Source organism: Microcaecilia unicolor, chromosome 1 (assembly GCF_901765095.1).
Source record: "Microcaecilia unicolor chromosome 1, aMicUni1.1, whole genome shotgun sequence".
NCBI lineage: Eukaryota > Metazoa > Chordata > Amphibia > Gymnophiona > Siphonopidae > Microcaecilia > Microcaecilia unicolor.
Genome location: NC_044031.1, coordinates 628518703 through 628538389, shown reverse-complemented (window position 1 = coordinate 628538389; position 19687 = coordinate 628518703). Strand labels below are relative to the sequence as shown.

The window sequence follows — 19687 nt, the reverse complement described above, 5'->3', positions numbered from 1 at the left end:
CAGCTTCAGAGCATGTACTATTGTAGATTCTGTCCCTTGCATCCAGTACATTAGGTCCTACTCTCTGTACACAGCTTGCTTGACTTCTCCTTGTAGTATTCTGTTGTAGATTTGTTCTCTTTACAGTACCCTGGGATACTGTAGACCCTGCACCAAGTGTATTTCAGTGGAAGTGAATGTTTGAAGAGTGCAGGTCCAGCAGAAGCATAAGGATTTCCTTTCACCTGTTATTAATGTACTGGTTTTGTTTTTTGTTTGCATTTGATAATTTCAGTGTATTCTCTCCCTTCAACTTGTCCTTTTATTGCATGATCAGACCGTGGTATCATTTCACAACTTGGGCCTCCTGATTGGGCTTTTGTCTCCACGATGTTCAGACTCGCTGGCCACTATCCGTCAGCAGACTTTGGACTGTATATACTATCTGCTATACATCCAGCAACGCTACGGAGGTAAGAGATCCCCAGAGCTCTCATGGTATCTCAGGTGATTCGGCAGGTGAAGAGCACTATTAGAGAGTTTCTGTGTAATAATAATCGTGGCCTGTTTTCTCCTCAAGCTATGTGGGAAAGTTTGAAAGCAGTATTAAGGGGGGAACTTATCAGTATTGCGGAAGCTCATAAAAAAGCAAGAGTAGAGTAGGATCAGCGGTTAAGAGGGGACCTTCAGAGTTTGGAGCTTTTACATCAGTAGCAGAGAGGCACCTGAATATCCATTAAGAGACTGTAGACTGTGTATAGCACTTCTCTGAGTACAAGCAGGATATGAAGTGATTGATGGCATGTGAAGGAGTTGAGCCAAATATAGGTAGACGAAGCTTTCAGATTATTGCAGTTGTACAGGTTTTGTGCGTCTAAGTAAGTGGAACAGACGTTTCAGTCATCAAGCAGTAACTTTCTTTGTGGTATATGAAGACTGACAACTGCAATAACCATGACACCAGTCATGGAAGCCTAAGAGAACAAAGCTTTCAGCATTCTCTAAAAGTAGTGCATCCTTAGAATTACACATTGCTGTTTCAGTTCTGGTTCTCAGTATCACTTTGTCCTCTTAGTGGTCCCTTTAAGATCTTCCATTGTTTTCAAAAGTAACTTAATATTTGTATTAATGCATTGGATATAGTTTTTAACATGACATTGTTTGTTTGATTTTGTATCAGTTAATTTTCTTCCAAAAGCAGAACCCCTCCCACAACCCCAGCAGCTTCAAGAATTGTGGGGGGTACACCAGTGCAGTGTTGGAAACTGACACACTAACGTTTATTAGACCCAAAACAATATCTGTAGTTGCAGCACAGTGAAAAGTTGACACCTAGGGGTCTTCAGGGTGCTAAGAGTGAAAGGAAATGCATCTGTACTGGTGACAAAACCTCCCAAGGAACCTCAACCTTAACCAGAAGTTGGGGATGCATTGACCCCTTCCCCCTCGAGTCTGAGTATTGATAGAAATCATCAAAGTTTTGTGTGATGCATGCAGAACATTCTACTGATCAGTACTGGCACTGAGAGATAACAGTGTTAAGCAAAGATGAAAGAGCCAGAAGCAGACTGCGTCCTGCTCCTTGAAGCACCCCTCTACCATCTTCTGGCCCATGTGGGGTGACTCCAGGGAAGCAGGAGGTGTCTTCCTCCTTCCAGCTTATGTTGGCTTGGGTATGCATGGTGTTATGGGGCTGGTACCCTAGGTAAACCTCAATCCTTGCATCCCTCCAACTAACTTTCACACCCATAGAGGGGCATAATTGAATGAGGCGCCCAAGTTTTCCTGAGGGCGTCCCCGCAGGACGGCCCCGTGAAGGGGCGGGGAAACCGCTATTATCAAAACAAGATGGGCGTCCATCTTTCGTTTCAATAATATGGTTGGGGATGCCCAAATCTCAACATTTAGGTCGACCTTAGAGATGGTCGACCCCGATTTTTGGCGATAATGGAAACCGAAGACACCCATCTCAAAAACGACCAAATCCAAGGCAGTTGGTCGTGGGAGGAGCCAGCACTCGTAGTGCACTGGTCCCCCTCACATGCCAGGACACCAACCGGCACCCTAGGGTGCACTGCAGTGGACTTTCCAAATTGCTCCCAGGTGCATAGCTCCCTTACCTTCGGTACTGAGCCCCCCCAACCCACTTCCCACAATTGTACACCACTACCATAGCCCTAAGGGGTGAAGGGGGGCACCTACAGTGGTGGAAATAAGTATTTGATCCCTTGCTGATTTTGTAAGTTTGCCCACTGACAAAGACATGAGCAGCCCATAATTGAAGGGTAGGTTATTGGTAACAGTGAGAGATAGCACATCACAAATTAAATCCGGAAAATCACATTGTGGAAAGTATATGAATTTATTTGCATTCTGCAGAGGGAAATAAGTATTTAATCCCTCTGGCAAACAAGACCTAATACTTGGTGGCAAAACCCTTGTTGGCAAGCACAGCGGTCAGACGTCTTCTGTAGTTGATGATGAGGTTTGCACACATGTCAGGAGGAATTTTGGTCCACTCCTCTTTGCAGATCATCTCTAAATCATTAAGAGTTCTGGGCTGTCGCTTGGCAACTCGCAGCTTCAGCTCCCTCCATAAGTTTTCAATGGGATTAAGGTCTGGTGACTGGCTAGGCCACTCCATGACCCTAATGTGCTTCTTCCTGAGCCACTCCTTTGTTGCCTTGGCTGTATGTTTTGGGTCATTGTCGTGCTGGAAGACCCAGCCACGACCCATTTTTAAGGCCCTGGCGGAGGGAAGGAGGTTGTCACTCAGAATTGTACGGTACATGGCCCCATCCATTCTCCCATTGATGCGGTGAAGTAGTCCTGTGCCCTTAGCAGAGAAACACCCCCAAAACATAACATTTCCACCTCCATGCTTGACAGTGGGGACGGTGTTCTTTGGGTCATAGGCAGCATTTCTCTTCCTCCAAACACGGCGAGTTGAGTTCATGCCAAAGAGCTCAATTTTTGTCTCATCTGACCACAGCACCTTCTCCCAATCACTCTCGGCATCATCCAGGTGTTCACTGGCAAACTTCAGACGGGCCGTCACATGTGCCTTCCGGAGCAGGGGGACCTTGCGGGCACTGCAGGATTGCAATCCGTTATGTCGTAATGTGTTACCAATGGTTTTCGTGGTGACAGTGGTCCCAGCTGCCTTGAGATCATTGACAAGTTCCCCCCTTGTAGTTGTAGGCTGATTTCTAACCTTCCTCATGATCAAGGATACCCCACGAGGTGAGATTTTGCGTGGAGCCCCAGATCTTTGTCGATTGACAGTCATTTTGTACTTCTTCCATTTTCTTACTATGGCACCAACAGTTGTCTCCTTCTCGCCCAGCGTCTTACTGATGGTTTTGTAGCCCATTCCAGCCTTGTGCAGGTGTATGATCTTGTCCCTGACATCCTTAGACAGCTCCTTGCTCTTGGCCATTTTGTAGAGGTTAGAGTCTGACTGATTCACTGAGTCTGTGGACAGGTGTCTTTCATACAGGTGACCATTGCCGACAGCTGTCTGTCATGCAGGTAACGAGTTGATTTGGAGCATCTACCTGGTCTGTAGGGGCCAGATCTCTTACTGGTTGGTGGGGGATCAAATACTTATTTCCCTCTGCAGAATGCAAATAAATTCATATACTTTCCACAATGTGATTTTCCGGATTTAATTTGTGATGTGCTATCTCTCACTGTTACCAATAACCTACCCTTCAATTATGGGCTGCTCATGTCTTTGTCAGTGGGCAAACTTACAAAATCAGCAAGGGATCAAATACTTATTTCCACCACTGTAGATGTGGGTACAGTGGGTTTCAGGTGGGTTTTGAAGGGCTCACATTTACCAGCCCAAGTGTAACAGGATAGGGGGGGGATGGCCCTGGGTCCGCCTGCCTGAAGTGCACTGCACCCACTAAAACTGATCCAGGGACCTGCATACTGCTGTCATGGAGCTGGGTATGACATTTGAGGCTGGCATAGAGGCTGGCAAAACATTTTTATTTTTATTTTTTTGGATGGGAGGGGGTTGGTGACCACTGGGGGAGTAAGGGCGGTCATCCCTGATTCCCTCCGGTGGTCATCTGGTCAGTTTGGGCACCTTTTTGAGACTTGGTCGTGAAAAAAAGTGGACCAAGTAAAGTCAACCAAATGCTCATCAGGGACGCCCTTCTTTTTTCCATTATCGGCCGAGGACGCCCAGTCCCTCTTAGCCTTCCTTATCAGCGCTTTGCATTTGACTTGACATTGGAAGACCAAACGACAGACGGCGTGGTTAAAAAGTGAGGTCGACTTTACTTAGTCCATTTTTTTTCACGACCAAGCCTCAAAAAGGTGCCCAAACTGACCAGATGACCTCCCCTTACTCCCCCAGTGGTCACCAACCCCCTCCCACCCTAAAAAAATTTTTACTATGTGTTTTTGCCTCCAAAGCAATCTTTTTTTCGAAGTCCCTCTTAGCCTTCCTTATCAGCGCTTTGCATTTGACTTGACATTCCTTATGCTGTTTCTTATTATTTTCAGTCGGTTCCTTCTTCCATTTTCTGAAGGATTTTCTTTTAGCTCTAATAGCTTCCTTCACCTCATTTTTTAACCACGCAGGCTGTCGTTTGGTCTTCCGCCCTCCTTTTTTAATACGCGGAATATATTTGGCCTGGGCTTCCAGGATGGTGTTTTTGAACAGCATCCCCGCCTGATGTAAATTTTTGACTCTCGCAGCCGCTCCTCTAAGGTTCTTTTCACCGTTCTTCTCATTTTATCATAGTCTCCTTTTTTAAAGTTAAACGCTAGCATATTTGATTTCCTATGTATACCTACTTCAAAGCTAATATCAAATCCGATCATATTATGATCACTGTTATCAAGCAGCCCCGGCACCATTACCTCCCGCACCAGATCATGCGCTCTACTAAGGACTAGGTCTAGAATTCTTCCTTCTCTCGTCGGCTCCTGTACCAGCTGCTCCATAAAGCTGTCCTTGCTTTCATGAAGGAATTTTACCTCCCTAGGGTGCCCGGATGTTACATTTACCCAGTCAGTATTGGTGTAATTGAAATCACTCATTATTATTGTGTTGCCCAGTTTGTTTGCATCCCTAATTTCCTTTAACATTTATGCATCCGTCTGTTCATCCTGGCCAGGCGGACGGTTGTACACTCCTATCACTATCCTTTTCCCCTTTACACATGGAATTTCAATCCACATTGATTTCAAGAAGTGTTTTGTTTCCTGCAGAATTTTCAATCTATTTGATTCAAGGCTTTCGTTAATATACAATGCTACCCCTCCACCAGTTCGATCCACCCTATCACTACGATATAATTTGTATCCCGGTATGACAGTGTCGCACTGGTTATCCTCCCTCCACCAGGTCTCAAAGATGCCTATTATATCTAATTTTTCATTTAGTGCAATATATTCTAACTCTCCCATCTTATTTCTTAGGCTCCTGGCATTCGCATATAGAAATTTCAAAGTATGTTTGTTGTTCCTATTTACATGATGCTTAGTACTTGACAGTATTAATTTGCAATCTTTTGACTGATTTTTATTTTTATTTAAAGATACCTGATCTACTACGGTCTCTTTTGCAACCTCACTATCAGGTTACCCTATCTTCCCTGTTTTGGTGATATCTTTGAAAGATATCTTATCCCGAATCATGCGCTTTTGAGGGACTGTCGGCCTTCCCCCCCCCCCCCCCCCCCCCCCCCCCGTTTCTAGTTTAAAAGCTGCTCTATCTCCTTTTTAAATGCTGACGCCAGCAGCCTGGTCCCACCCTAGTTAAGGTGGAGACCATCCTTTCGGAATAAGCTCCCCCTTCCCCAGAATGTTGCTCAGTTCCTTACAAATCTAAAACGTTTCTCCCTGAACCATTGTCTCATCCACACATTGAGACTTCGGAGCTTTGCCTGTCTCTTGGGCCCTGCGTGTGGAACGGGTAGCATTTCAGAAAATGCTACCCTAGAGGATGTGGATTTGAGCTTTCTACTTAAGAGCCTAAATTTGGCTTCCAGAACCTCTCTCCCATATTTTCCTATGTCATTGGTACCCACATGTACCAAGACAGCCGACTCCTCCCCAGCACTATCTAAAATCCTATCTAGGTGATGCGTGAGGTCGCCACCTTCGCACCAGGCAGGCAAGTCACCAGGCGATCCTCACGTCCACCAGCCACCCAGCTATCTATATGCCTAATGATCGAATCACCAACTACAACAGCTGTTCTAACCTTTCCCTTCTGGGCAGCACTTGGAGACATATCCTTAGTGCGGGGGGATAGTACATCCCCTGGTGGGCAGGTCCTGGCTACAGGAGTACTTCCTAGTTCACCTGGGTGATGCTCTCCTTCTAGGAGACCTCCCTCCTCCAAGGTAGCACAGGGGCTACCAGACTGGAGGTGGGACTTCTCTACAACATCCCTGTAGGTCTCCTCTATGTACCTCTGTGTCTCCCTCAGCTCCACCAAGTCTGCTACTCTAGCCTCAAGAGAACGGACACGCTCCCTGAGAGCTAGGAGCTCTTTGCATCGGGCACACACATATGACATCTCACCAACTGGGAGATAATCATACATGTGACACTCAATGCAAAAGACTGGATAGCACCCCTCTCGCTGCTGGACTGCTGACTCCATCTTAGTGTTTTTGTGTTTTTCAGTAATTTAAAATTTGCTACAGTATTAAGGGTATTAGCCTAATATAAAAATATCTTTTAGTTTAAATAGTATATTTTATGATTTATTTAGTGATTCCTTCTTAGATGGTAATGAAATGTATTTAAAACTCTGTAAGAGCACTCCTTGCTTGTTACCCTAATTACAGTAACTGACTATAAATGAAGAGTTGTCCTAGGGGAGGGTGGGTGGGAAGACTAAACTAGATCCTGCAGTGCCTGCTAGAGTCTATCTGTTAATGCTGTGTGACAAAGTTTTTAAAACTAAGTGGAAAAGACTATGGAGATTAGTTGATTAAAATTTGCTTTTTATATGTTTATTTTGCCTATCTCTAACCTACAAGTCCATCTTTAAACCCCAATCTTTAAGTTCCCAAAGCAAAGTTCTCCTCACTCCACAAAGCTAAGGATCCTCTGTGCTTATCCCAGGCTTTACCCCTCACTCCCCACAGCTAAGGATCCTCTGTTCTTATCCCAGATTTTACGCTTCACTCAGTTTTACCTCAACCATCACCCCAAAGGCACTGATTCATGGATGGTCTTTGTGAGGAGAAATATTTTCTGCTTCTACTCTGGGATGTCTGTTAAATTCACAGGAGATGTGACTAGCGGGATTTGTCTTTTCTGTAGTTCTTAGGGCATCTTAGTGTTGTTTTTTATGATATGAAATGAATAGATCTCCGTATTGTAATCTTTGCTTATTTTATTTATTTATTTGTTACATTTGTATCCCACATTTTCCCACCTATTTGCAGGCTCAATGTAGCTTACATGGTACCGTAGAGGCAATCGCCAATACCGGTTATAGCAAATACAAAGTGTGGTAGTGGTAAAGTAAAGTTCATGTGTGACAGACACATTGGGGAATCGTAGGAAGAAGAAGAGTTAGATAATGTCCATGTTAAGGCATTTAAGTTGGATCATTTGGGTATGCCTTTTTGAACATGTTAGTTTTTAGTAATTTCCGGAATTTCAGGTGGTTATATGTTGTTTTCACGGCTTTTGGTAATGCGTTCCATAGTTGTGTGCTTATATAGGAGGAGCTGGATGCATAGGTTGATTTGTATTTTAGTCCTTTGCAGCTTGGGTAATGGAGATTTAATTATGTTCGTGTTGATCTTGATGTGTTTTTGGTTGGTAGGTCTATGAGGTCTGTCATGTATCCCGGGGCTTGTCTGTGAATGATTTTGTGAACCAGGGTGCAGATTTTGAATGCGAGGCGTTTTTTGATTGGGAGTCAGTGCAGTTTTTCTCGTAGGGGTTTGGCTCTTTCGAATTTTGTTTTTCCAAATATAATTTTCTATGCTTTTCCATGTTTTGAGGTTATTGGTAAAAACTCTAAGAAATTAAATCTCTTGAGTTCATGTCCTTTGCCTACACCAATAGGATAAAAGTTCTGTATGTGTCCTGTGGAGTGTTTAGTTTATTAAACAAATAACATAAAAGAATGATAAGTTAGTGAACTGTTCTTTTACTGTTATGGTCTCCAAGATGTGGAAGCAGTTTGCATTCTCGACAGCAGAGGGAGCTCTCTTTACGGCCATTGAAGGCAGTTCTGAGACCAGAGTTTAAACTGAAGAACAGAGAAATTCTTTCCTCTTTTCAAGTTCTTTGTGTCTTCTGCAGGTTTTGCCCAGGATCATGTAGATGAACTGATAGAGAAGCTGAAACCTCTCCGAAGAGGCCTGGAAAACCCAGATTCCAACTTCCTCTTCCATACCTGCTTCCAGATTGCTATGGTAAGACTCCTAAGACATGAACAGAGCTGCCAAGTTACCCAGTTCCTGGATACGTATATTTTGACCAATCCTTGCTTTGAGCTTACATCCTAAACCACAGTAACATTTGTATTCCTTGGTTCTAGTCATTGATGTCATAATGTATCGGAATAAGATTATCAGAAATCCAGGTCTGTCCTCACTCTCCCTCCTGGATCTGGATAACTTTGAGGGTGTGGTACCTGCCGTGTTTGGGTGATTGATTGCTCATGCCTTCTCACCTTTTGTAATGGAGGAGGAGAGGGTTGGATGTAAGGCTACCATTCCATATCATCATGCTGATCAATCCATAGACTGGTGGGTTGTGTCCATCTACCAGCAGGTGGAGATAGAGAGCAAACTTTTGCCTCCCTATATGTGGTCATGTGCTGCCGGAAACTCCTCAGTATGTTCTCTATCTCAGCAGGTGGTGGTCACACACAGCAGCAGCTCTGGCTAGGCCTCCAAGCCTAATTTTTAGGTTTTGTTGAGTGCCTGGGGTTGAGGGCTCTTCTTGAGCAAGTGCAAACCTGGTGGTGCCAGGTCCCTCCTTTTCTCCCCCCTCCCGCTGGCTCCGTTAAAAAAAAAAAAAAAAAAATTTTGAACGTCCTTAAAGGCGTTTATTTCGACGTTTATTGCAGCTACTCACTGGGACACCAGGTCGTTACAGCTCGGAGCGGAAAGCAGGTAATTTTTACCTTTTTATAGCGGGCAGGGGGTTCCCCGATTGATCTCCACGTGGCCTATGGCGTCGGAGGGCGAGGGCGCAAAGAGTCGCTCCCCGGATCGCTTGGGCGCTTCTAGAGGGGATGCGGGGGTCTTAAAGTCTGATTCGCCCTTGTTGGGTGACAGTTTCGTGACCGATGAGTGTCCCGGTCCTTCCTCCGGTGTGGCGGTTTTTCCCGCCATAAACGCCCATCCCCCGCTGCTCGCCTCCGCCATCTTGGCCGGCCACGCGGCTCGGACGGCTTCTTCTTGGGCCGCCCTTGAGGTAGGAGACATTAATGCCATGAACGCCCTTAATTTGGGCGACGGCACAAAAGCGGCTAAAGTTAAGCGCCGTTCTTCCCGCGCGGCTCCTTCGTGGAGTGTCGCGCCGGACGCCATCTTGGATGCGCAGCATGTCTCTCCCCCGCTCTTGCGAGCGCCGGTTGAGGGTGCATCTAGGGCTGTAGCCCAGGCTGCGGAAGTGCACAGTCTGGGGGGTTTCTCCCCCGAGTTTGTTTTGCTGCTGCATCAGGCCTTCCTTATGCAAACGCTGCCCCTGCTCCCTCGTCTGGTAAAGAGGTTGAGGCCCCCGGAGGTAAACGCCCTCGGGTTGATTCCCAGGCCTTGGAGGACTTTGTCTCCTCCGATGTAGATGAGGGCAGCGTATCTGAGTTCTCCCAACGGTCCTTTGCGGATTCCTTGGAGGAGACGGATCCCCGCTCGGATGGAGCGGATGACCCCTCTGCAGCGCGGCTCTTTAGCTCAGCGGATTTGCCCAACCTGTTAGTGCAGGCCATGGGCATTTTGAAGATTTCCTCTCCGGAAGACGTCTCTCCCTCAGCCCCTGTTGGCTCTGCCATTATGCTGGGGACGAAGCGCCCGCCTAGAACCTTCCACGTGCATGATGCCATGCACACCTTAATTTCGGCTCAATGGGATGTCCCGGAAGCGAGCCTTAAAGTGGCTAGGGCTATGTCCCGCCTCTATCCTTTGCCTGAAAGTGAACGTGAGGCCTATCTGTGGCCTACCGTGGATTCTTTAATCACTGCGGTGACTAAGAAAACGGCGTTGCCGGTGGAAGGTGGCACGGCCCTAAAGGACGCCCAAGACAGAAGATTGGAGGCGGCCTTAAGGTCGTCCTTTGAGGCGGCTGCTTTAAGTTTGCAGGCCTCAGTTTGCGGCTCCTATGTGGCCAGGGCGTGCCTGACTATGGTGCAGCGGGCTTCCCCCTCGGATCATTCCTTGAGGGCTGATTGGCCGGCCCTGGAATCGGGCTTAGCCTATTTGGCAGACTTGCTGTATGATGTCTTGAGGGCCTCAGCTAAAGGCATGGCTCAGACAATCTCTGCGCGGCGGTGGCTTTGGCTGAAGCATTGGTCTGCTGACCACGCCTCTAAATCCCGCCTGGCTAGGTTGCCTTTTAAAGGCAAGCTGCTCTTTGGGGTCGAGCTGGACAAAATCGTGACCGATCTCGGCACGTCTAAGGGCAAGAAGTTACCAGAGGTCAGGGCTCGGGCTAGTACTCGCTCCGGTACCTCCAGAGGACGGTTTCAGGAAGCCCGTCGGTACCGCCCGGGCAGGTCGGGCTCCTCTGCCCCCTCTTCCTTCAAGAGGAACTTCTCCCCCAAGCAGCATTCCTTTCGCAGAGACCGCCGTCCCGGAGGTGCTCCCTCCGGTCCTCCCCCAGGGTCTCGTACCCAATGACGGGGCCTTGGTCCACGCCCCAGTGCAGATTGGAGGACGGCTGTCCTCGTTTCTGGGCGAGTGGACCACAATAACTTCAGACGCTTGGGTGCTGGAAGTCATCAGAGACGGCTACAAGCTAGAGTTCTGCCGACCCTTAAGAGACGGGTTTGTACTCTCTCCCTGCAAGTCTCCGGTCAAAGCTGTGGCAGTGCAGCAGACCTTGGACAATCTGATCCGCCTGGGTGCGGTCGTTCCTGTGCCAGAAAATCAGCTTGGCAAGGGGCGTTAGTCCATTTACTTTGTGGTACCAAAGAAAGGAGGTTCTGTACGGCCTATCCTCGACCTCAAAGGGGTCAATCGGGCCTTGAAAGTTCGGCACTTTCGCATGGAGACTCTCCGCTCTGTTATAGCGGCAGTGAAGGCAGGGGAGTACCTGGCATCCTTGGACATCAAGGAAGCGTACTTGCATATTCCCATCTGGCCTCCTCATCAACGCTTTCTGCGTTTTGCAGTCCTGGGCCGACACTTCCAGTTCAGAGCCCTCCCGTTCGGGTTGGCTACTGCTCCGCGGACCTTCTCCAAAGTAATGGTGGTCATCGCGGCCTTCCTGAGGAAGGAAGGAGTACAAGTCCATCCTTATCTGGACGACTGGTTGATCCGAGCCCCCTCTTATGCAGAGTGCGGCAAAGCTGTGAACCGGGTGGTTGCTCTTTTGAGCTCCCTGGGGTGGATCATCAACTGGGAGAAAAGCCAGCTGCGCCCAACTCAGTCCCTGGAGTATCTGGGAGTTCGATTCGACACCCAAGTGGGCAGAGTGTTCCTGCCAGACAATCGGATTGTCAAGCTTCAGGCTCAGGTGGACCAGTTCCTACTAGCCTCTCCTCTTTGGGCTTGGGACTATGTGCAGCTGTTGGGCTCTATGACGGCCACGATGGAAGTAGTGCCCTGGGCCAGGGCTCATATGAGACCACTACAACACTCTCTGCTGCAGCGCTGGACTCCGATGTCGGAGGATTATGCTGTGCGCCTTCCCTTGGACCCAGCAGTGCGCAAGGCGCTGAGCTGGTGGACGCAGACAGACAAGTTGTCTGCAGGAATGCCTCTGGTGACCCCAGAGTGGATTGTTGTCACGACGGACGCCTCTTTGTCGGGCTGCGGAGCCCACTGCTTGGGAAGGACAGCGCAGGGGCTCTGGTCTCCTGCAGAGGCAAAGTGGTCTATCAACCTCCTGGAACTCAGAGCCATTCGGTTGGCGCTTTTGGAGTTCATCCTGGTACTGGCGTTGAAGCCAGTACGGGTCCTGTCGGACAATGCCACGGCTGTGGCCTATGTCAACCGCCAGGGAGGTACCAAGAGCGCTCCTCTAGCCAAGGAGGCCATGAATCTATGCCAGTGGGCGGAAGCGAACCTGGAACAGCTGTCAGCGGCCCACATTGCCGGAGTCATGAATGTCAAGGCGGACTTTCTCAGTCGCCATACCTTGGAGCCCGGAGAGTGGCAGCTATCTGCTCAGGCGTTCTTGGACATCACGAAGCGCTGGGGCCAGCCGAGCCCAGATCTGATGGCGTCATCGGCCAATTGCCAAGTGCCGCGCTTTTTCAGGAGAGGACGGGACCCTCGATCCCTGGGAGTAGATGCTCTTCTCCAACAGTGGCCGACACAAGAGCTTCTCTATGTGTTCCCGCCCTGGCCCATGTTGGGCAGGGTGCTAGACCGGGTGGCAAAGCATCCGGGCCGGATAATCCTGGTGGGTCCGGACTGGCCCAGACGTCCCTGGTATGCGGACTTGATCAGGCTCTCAGTCGACGATCCTCTGCGGCTGCCAGTGGAGCAGGGCCTGTTACATCAGGGTCCCGTGGTGATGGAGGATCCCTCCCCCTTTGGTCTTACGGCCTGGCTATTGAGCGGCAGCGTCTGAGAAAGAAGGGCTTCTCAGACAAGGTCATCGCCACTATGCTGAGAGCGAGGAAGCGCTCTACTTCTACTGCTTACGCCAGGGTTTGGCGTACCTTTGCAGCGTGGTGTGAAGCAGGCTCACTTTCTCCCTTCACTGCTCCAATTTCTTCAGTGTTGGCGTTCCTGCAAGAAGGTCTGGAGAAAGGCCTGTCGCTCAGTTCCCTTAAAGTCCAGGTAGCGGCTCTGGCTTGCTTCAGAGGCCGCCTGAAGGGTGCTTCCCTGGCTTCGCAGCCAGATGTGGTGCGCTTTCTCAAGGGAGTTAATCACCTGCGCCCTCCTCTGCACTCAGTGGTGCCTGCGTGGAATCTCAACCTGGTGCTAAGAGCCTTGCAGAAGCCGCCTTTTGAACCCTTGTCTAGGGCATCTCTGAAAGACCTGACGTTGACAGCAGTCTTTTTGGTGGCTATCACTTCAGCCAGAAGAGTTTCCGAGCTCCAGGCACTCTCATGTCGAGAGCCTTTTCTGCAGTTCACTGAGGCAGGAGTGACTATTCGCACAGTGCCTTCCTTCCTGCCCAAGATTGTTTCTCGCTTCCATGTGAATCAGCAGCTCTGTCTCCCTTCCTTTCGTAGGGAGGACTACCCAGAGGAATTCTCTGCTCTCAAATATCTGGATGTGAGACGAGTTATCATCAGATACTTGGAAGTGACCAATGATTTCCGGAAATCGGATCATCTGTTTGTCCTGTTTGCAGGTCCTCGTAAGGGTCTGCAGGCTGCTAAGCCTACAGTGGCAAGATGGGTCAAGGAAGCCATTGCAGCGGCTTATGTGGCCGCGGGGAAGGTGCCGCCTATCCAGCTGAAGGCTCACTCCACTAGAGCTCAGGCGGCCTCGATGGCAGAGGCCGGGTCCGTCTCCTTGGCAGAGATATGCAAGGCGGCAACTTGGGCATCGGCCCATACATTCTCCAAGCATTACCGCTTGACTGTGGCTGCTCGGGCGGAGGCCCGGTTTGGAGCTTCAGTGTTGAGGTCAGGGATTTCAATGTCCCGCCCTGGGTGAGTACTGCTTCGGTACATCCCACCAGTCTATGGATTGATCAGCATGATGATATGGAAGGTAAAATTATGTATCATACCTGATAATTTTCTTTCCATTAATCATAGCTGATCAATCCATAGCCCCTCCCAGATATCTGTACTGTTTATATTCTGGTTGAATTTTAGGTTCAAGTTTAGTCTTCAGTTACTTCAGGAGGACTTCGTGTTCAAGTTTTTTCACTTGGATTCTTCAAGAGTTGAGACGAGTTTGTGTTACAGTGAGCTGCTGCATTCCTCTCCCCTCCGTTTTACGGGGCTGGATTGAGACTTAAATTCTGCCGGCACTCCTTCCCGCTTCGTGCGGCTGTAGGGCAGCTTTGTACCCCTCCCGCTTCGGCGGTGTTAGGGTCAGTCAGCTCCTCCCGCGGTTGCGGTTGCAGGATAAGCCAGATCCCCCCGCATCGGCGGGGTGGTGTCTCTCCCCCGCTCCGCGGGGATGAGCTGGACGGATTCCCCTCCCCCACTTGTGTGGGGATGAGCTGGGTTAATTCCCCTCCCCCGTTTCGGCGGTGGTGAGCTGGGCAGAGTGTCCCTTTGTGGGTGTAATTCTCTAAGTGCTGAGTCCTGCGGATGGAGCTTTGATATCGACATACTGAGGAGTTTCCGGCAGCACATGACCACATATAGGGAGGCAAAAGTTTGCTCTCTATCTCCACCTGCTGGTAGATGGACACAACCCACCAGTCTATGAATTGATCAGCTATGATTAATGGAAAGAAAATTATCAGGTATGATACATAATTTTACCTTACTTTCTGACCCTACTTGGAATTGGGGGAAGTTGTACTTCTGTACTGTTAACTTGCTTTTGCAAGGGGGGCACCTTCTATTTTGGACCTGGTTTTGTATGCAAGTTGGAAGGGGGTGGCAATGACGATAGAGCCCGCTGTGCTGAAAAAGCATTAAGAGTAGGGACTCAAGGTAGTCTGATGTGTTGAAAGGACTTCTGGGAGGGGACTGCACCCAACTGCTATACTGAGGCTACTAGGCCTCTGAGTCTAATGAAGGGACCTGTACCTTCTTCCAGAGGAGACTTTCTATCGCTTCCCTCATGTAAAATAACTTCACAGAACTGAATGAATGGGATAAGTTTTGCAGTTAATGTCCAGGTGTAAGATGTTAGCAGATACAAGTACATTTTCATAGTGTTGATGTTGATTGAGTTTTGTTGTTATGATTTTATTATGAACCGCTTAGGTTTAAGCAGGGTATACATTTTTTTAAATAAATAAATAGGGAATGCCCAACCGAGATTTATAAAGTGGGCACAGGAAGGGGTAGTTTTAGTGGCAGATGTCATGCAGGAAACGGGGAAGGTTATATCTAGGGAGGCCTTAGAGGATATGGTGGGAGTAGAGAATGTGACATGGTATGACTACTACCAGCTTCATAGCTATATTGAGCAATTACATAGAGAAAGATGTGATAGAGGGATTTATGAGTTACTGGCGACTTTATTTCTGCCTCAGGGAAGGGAGCAGACATCGGTGTCAATACTTTATAAACAGTTATGTAGGATTGCCCCGAACCGAAGCTATGAGGCCGTGGCTCGGCGGTGGTCTGCGGATTTGAGGGTGGAGATTAGAAGTGGAGATATAGTCCAGTCTCTGAAGGAGATTGCACATAAAGTGACTAGTGCCCGACACAGGGAGATACAATTTAGAATCATTATGAGAGCATATTTCTCCCCCATACAGGCCTATCACGCGGGTAGACTTCAAGCACCACATTGTAGTAAATGTAACTTTCAGAGAGCATCACTGTATCATATGCTTTGGGAATGCCCAGTTATTAAGAAATTCTGGGGACCAGTTCTGGAATTCTGCGAGGCTCTGCTACATAAGAAGATTGGGCTCGAGCCTAAAAGAGCCTAAAAATGTAGTGCTGGGACTGGGGGGGAGGGGGTCAATCATGCGGTACACAGAGCGCTTATTCATATATAAGACACTTATTATTGGCAATGCATTTTACAATATTGGACTCAGGATATAGGGCCATCTTTCTGGCAGTGGAGGAATTTGCTTCATTCCCTGGTGCTGAATCGTAGTACTAGAAGTAAACAATGTTTCTGGGAGCCGTACATGCAGGCTGTATCAGGCAGAGCGCGCAGCTTATTGGTGAACTCACTCACGTTATAGATGGAAGGAGAGGTTGTTAGAATTCCTGTACAGGGGGGAGGTGGGTGGTTTAGGGGATGGGGTAGGGGCTGTTGGAGGGGAAGGGTTGAAGGGGAAGGAGGAGGGTGGGGAGTGCTCTATGAGGAGGGGTAGGATTTGAAGACATGAGAATTGATTTTATACTTATGTGAAGATGCATAGTATTAAGAAGTACTTAGAGTGTTACTGGGGAAGTATTGTATTAGTCTACTCTCTTATTGTGAATCATAGGGGGCTTGGGGGGGAGGGTTGGAGGGTGGGGAGCAGAGATTCAAGTTTAACATGATTGGTATCACTTGGTTGTTATGATGTTTAGAGTTAGGGATATTCGGAGGTAATAATGTAATATATGTTGGAACTGGGAGAGGTAATTCTAATGAGTCTTTAAGGGTGACTTATGAGGAGGTTGCGGGGGAGGGATTAAAAGTGGGGGGGAAAAGACTTGTATTTCTATTCTGAATTGTGTTGATGTGTTCAGGAGTCTGTTGATAGTTGATGTCTTTCATGTATTACAACATGTGATGTCTTCAATAAAAAATGATTAAACATAAATAAATAAATAGAATGAGTTTCGGCAGAGATAAATCCAAAGTAATACTCCTAGGAAAACAACCCAACTTTCCTCACACAATGACAGGCTTTAGTTTCACAATTACTAAGGAAGGTCCCTGGAATCACTTTGGTTAGTTCTCTAAGGACACTGGTCCAGTGTGCAGTGCTGGTGAAAAAGACCTACAGATTATTGGGAATTATTGAGAGAGGATTTACTAATATAACCAATAATGTCACTGAAGAATTTCAAAAGACGTCCACATTTTTGCATACCGTGTGCTTAAACTCAGGTCCGGTGCTTGGGTCTCTGGCGCCCCCCCCCCCCTGGTCCAGCAACTCCTTTCTCTCTTCTCCCTCCCCACACCCTTTTTCAGCCCAGTGCCTTAAAAGGTGAAGAAGAAAAATTTTTTTTTTACTTGACATCTTTTTAATTTATTTGAAAGCTTCCCATATCCTATATTCCTATATAATAATACACACCTCCAACGTTCTAACCTGCCTGGGACCTTGGCTCCCTCGGAGGTGGTCTGCTAGTTAGGCTAAAACGCACTGATGTCAGTGACGTCAGTGACAGCTGATTCCAAGGGAAGGGGAGGAGTAGGGAAACACACGGAGCATGTTTCCGTACTCCTCCCCCTGCCTGGGAATCAGCTGTCAGTGCGCCGCTCCCTGCCACTTCGGAGCAAGTGGCAGGGAGCGGGGCAACACAGACACCCCCCCTCGCCGCATCACCAAACCACGCGTGTTTCCCTACTCCTCTCCCTGCCTACGAAACAGCTCTCAGTGCCCCCCACCCTCGGCGCAACACCCAAGCCCCTACGCATCACCCAAGCCCCCCCTCGGCGCATCACACAAGCCCATACCCCCCCCCCCCTCGGCCACACCAACCCCCTCGCCACCCGCAGCCGCCAATACTAACGCTGTCCGGCCGCTGCTGCTTCTCCTGTTGAGCAGCAGTGGCCTGGACAAAAAGTAAAAAGCTAAAAAACATTTCAAACCTCAAACAGTGCTCCGTAGACAGCCAGCTGGCATTGGCTGTCGTCTCTGCAGCCGCTCCTCCTCTCCCCTGTGAGGACGCTGCGCTGCTCCGGGGTCTTCCTCCAGGGAAAGTGACGTGCAGGGTAGAGGAGGAGCGGCTGCAGAGACGACAGCCAATGCCAGCTGGTTGTCTACGGAGCACTGTTTGAGGTTTGAAATGTTTTTTAGCTTTTTTCTTTTTGTCCAGGCCGCTGCTGCTCAACAGGAGAAGCAGCAGCGGCCGGACAGCGTTAGTATTGGCGGCTGTGGGTGGCGAGGGGGTTTATGTGCCCGAGGGGGGGGGGGGGTAGGGGCTTGGATGATGTGCCGGGAGGAGGGGCTTCGGTTATGCGCCGAGGGGTGAGGGATTACCTTGCTAGCGCCCGTTTCATCTGTTTCGGAAACGGGCCTTTTTTTACTAGCGTAAATATAAATATCGTGAAATAAAATTGAATGTCACTAAAACTGCTTAAAACATTATTGTAGCTGGTGGAAACAGCACTAATAAAGGCTATATTTTGTGCTCCTTTTTCTACACTGTTCTATAAATACAGTAATATATGGTCAAATTTCAGTGAGGATATCCTGTTTACTGATGGGTTCATCTTAACTGTTGTAATCTGCCTTGGAAAGCCTGTTATAAAGATTGGAAGTAAAATTAAACTCTTCTTTCATTGGGGCACGTGGAATCACATCTTCATGTCATCTCTTTTGTACAAATGGATTATTCTCTTTTGAGCATGTTTCAGGGACAAGTGTTTTTCATAAGTCAAAATTAAAAAAAAAAATTTTCTTTCATGCGGACCTCTCGTTCGTTTTAACGTAACTAAATGGGCTTTAAGCCCCTAATGCTGTCCATTGGTTTTCTTGTATTTTGTTCTTGTGATAACTTACACTGTGCCAAAACCTTGCCCTCCCCCACAGTAAAGCCGCCATTCCCCTCCAGCGTACTAGAGTCCTACCTTGCCGCCCGCCCTGGTGGTGTAGTGGTGGCTGCGGGGGTAGGAAAAAATCCCACTGCCTTCTGCTGCTACTCTGTCTCCGGCGCTCTCCACTTTTCTGTGCTGCAGGTGCCGCCGTGTTTTCCCCAAAAGACTGCTGCCAGAAGCTTGGCAGCCATTTTTAAAATACAACGGGGCCATCCGTGGCACAGAAAAGAAAAGTGGAGATCGCTGGAGACGGAGTAGTGGCAGTGGGCAGGAAAGTGTGGGATTCTTTCCTGCAGCCGCAGAGACCACTATACTACCGGGGCAGGTGGCAAGGTAGTAGTAAGCAGGAGGGGGATGGCGGTGGCATTGCTGTGGTGGTGGTGGTGGGGGGGTTAAGAAAGGTAAGCATGGCAGTCTCTGGCACCCCCTGAATGTTGGCGCCCCCCTGCTGCGTATACCCTGCTTACTGCATCCGCCAGCCCTGCTTACCCTATTGCTGAAAGGACAAAGTACACCTAGAAACTAGAGAGACTAGTGTAAGAATATAGAAAATGAATGCAAATAAAGACCATTCTGTCTGTCCAGTCTGTCCATCCATATCAACCACTAATCTCTTATCATCCCTTCCTCTCCTTTAGAGATCCTCTCTATATAGAAACAGAGAAAATGATAGTATATAAAGACCATATGGCCTATGCAGTCTGCCTGTCCATACCAACCACTAATCTTTACTGTGCTTTCTTCTCCCTTAGAGATCCGTTCTGCATAGAAGCCAAGAAAATGATGGTTTATAAAGATCATATGGCCTATCCAGTCTGTCCATCTATACTGACTACTAATCTCTACTATCCCTTCCCTCTCCCTTAGAGTTCCTCTGTACATAGAAACAGAGAAAGTGATGGTATATGGCCTAACCAGTCTGTCCATCCATACCAACCATTAACCTCTACTATCCCTTCTTCTCCCTTAGAGGTTCTCTATGCTTATTCCTTGCTTCCTTTAATTAGGATACTGTCCCACTGGGCTGCTGTTCTACTCATCAATCACCCTTTCTGTAAAGAAATGTTTCTTTTTTTTTTTATATTTTATTTATTTGCATTTCAATTTTAAACACAAGCATTTACAAATCAGAGCGAAACAGTAAAGAAATACTAAAGGAAAAAATATAACTCTTTCTTAGACCACCTAATCAAAAAGAGCAGTGAGGGCGTTAAGAAACCATGGTGGATTAAATA

General features: G+C 48.1%; 1 protein-coding gene across 3 annotated transcripts in view; it reads left to right on the top strand.

The window, feature by feature from the left end:
* The window catches only part of MROH1 (maestro heat like repeat family member 1), a 491156-nt gene that overhangs the window by 267820 nt on the left and 203649 nt on the right, over window positions 1-19687 (top strand). For all 3 annotated transcript variants that reach the window (XM_030220764.1, XM_030220756.1, XM_030220773.1), the window contains exons 29-30: window positions 317-452; window positions 8278-8390. In XM_030220764.1, coding sequence (XP_030076624.1) covers window positions 317-452; window positions 8278-8390 — 249 coding nt within the window. The remainder of the gene's footprint in view (window positions 1-316; window positions 453-8277; window positions 8391-19687) is intronic.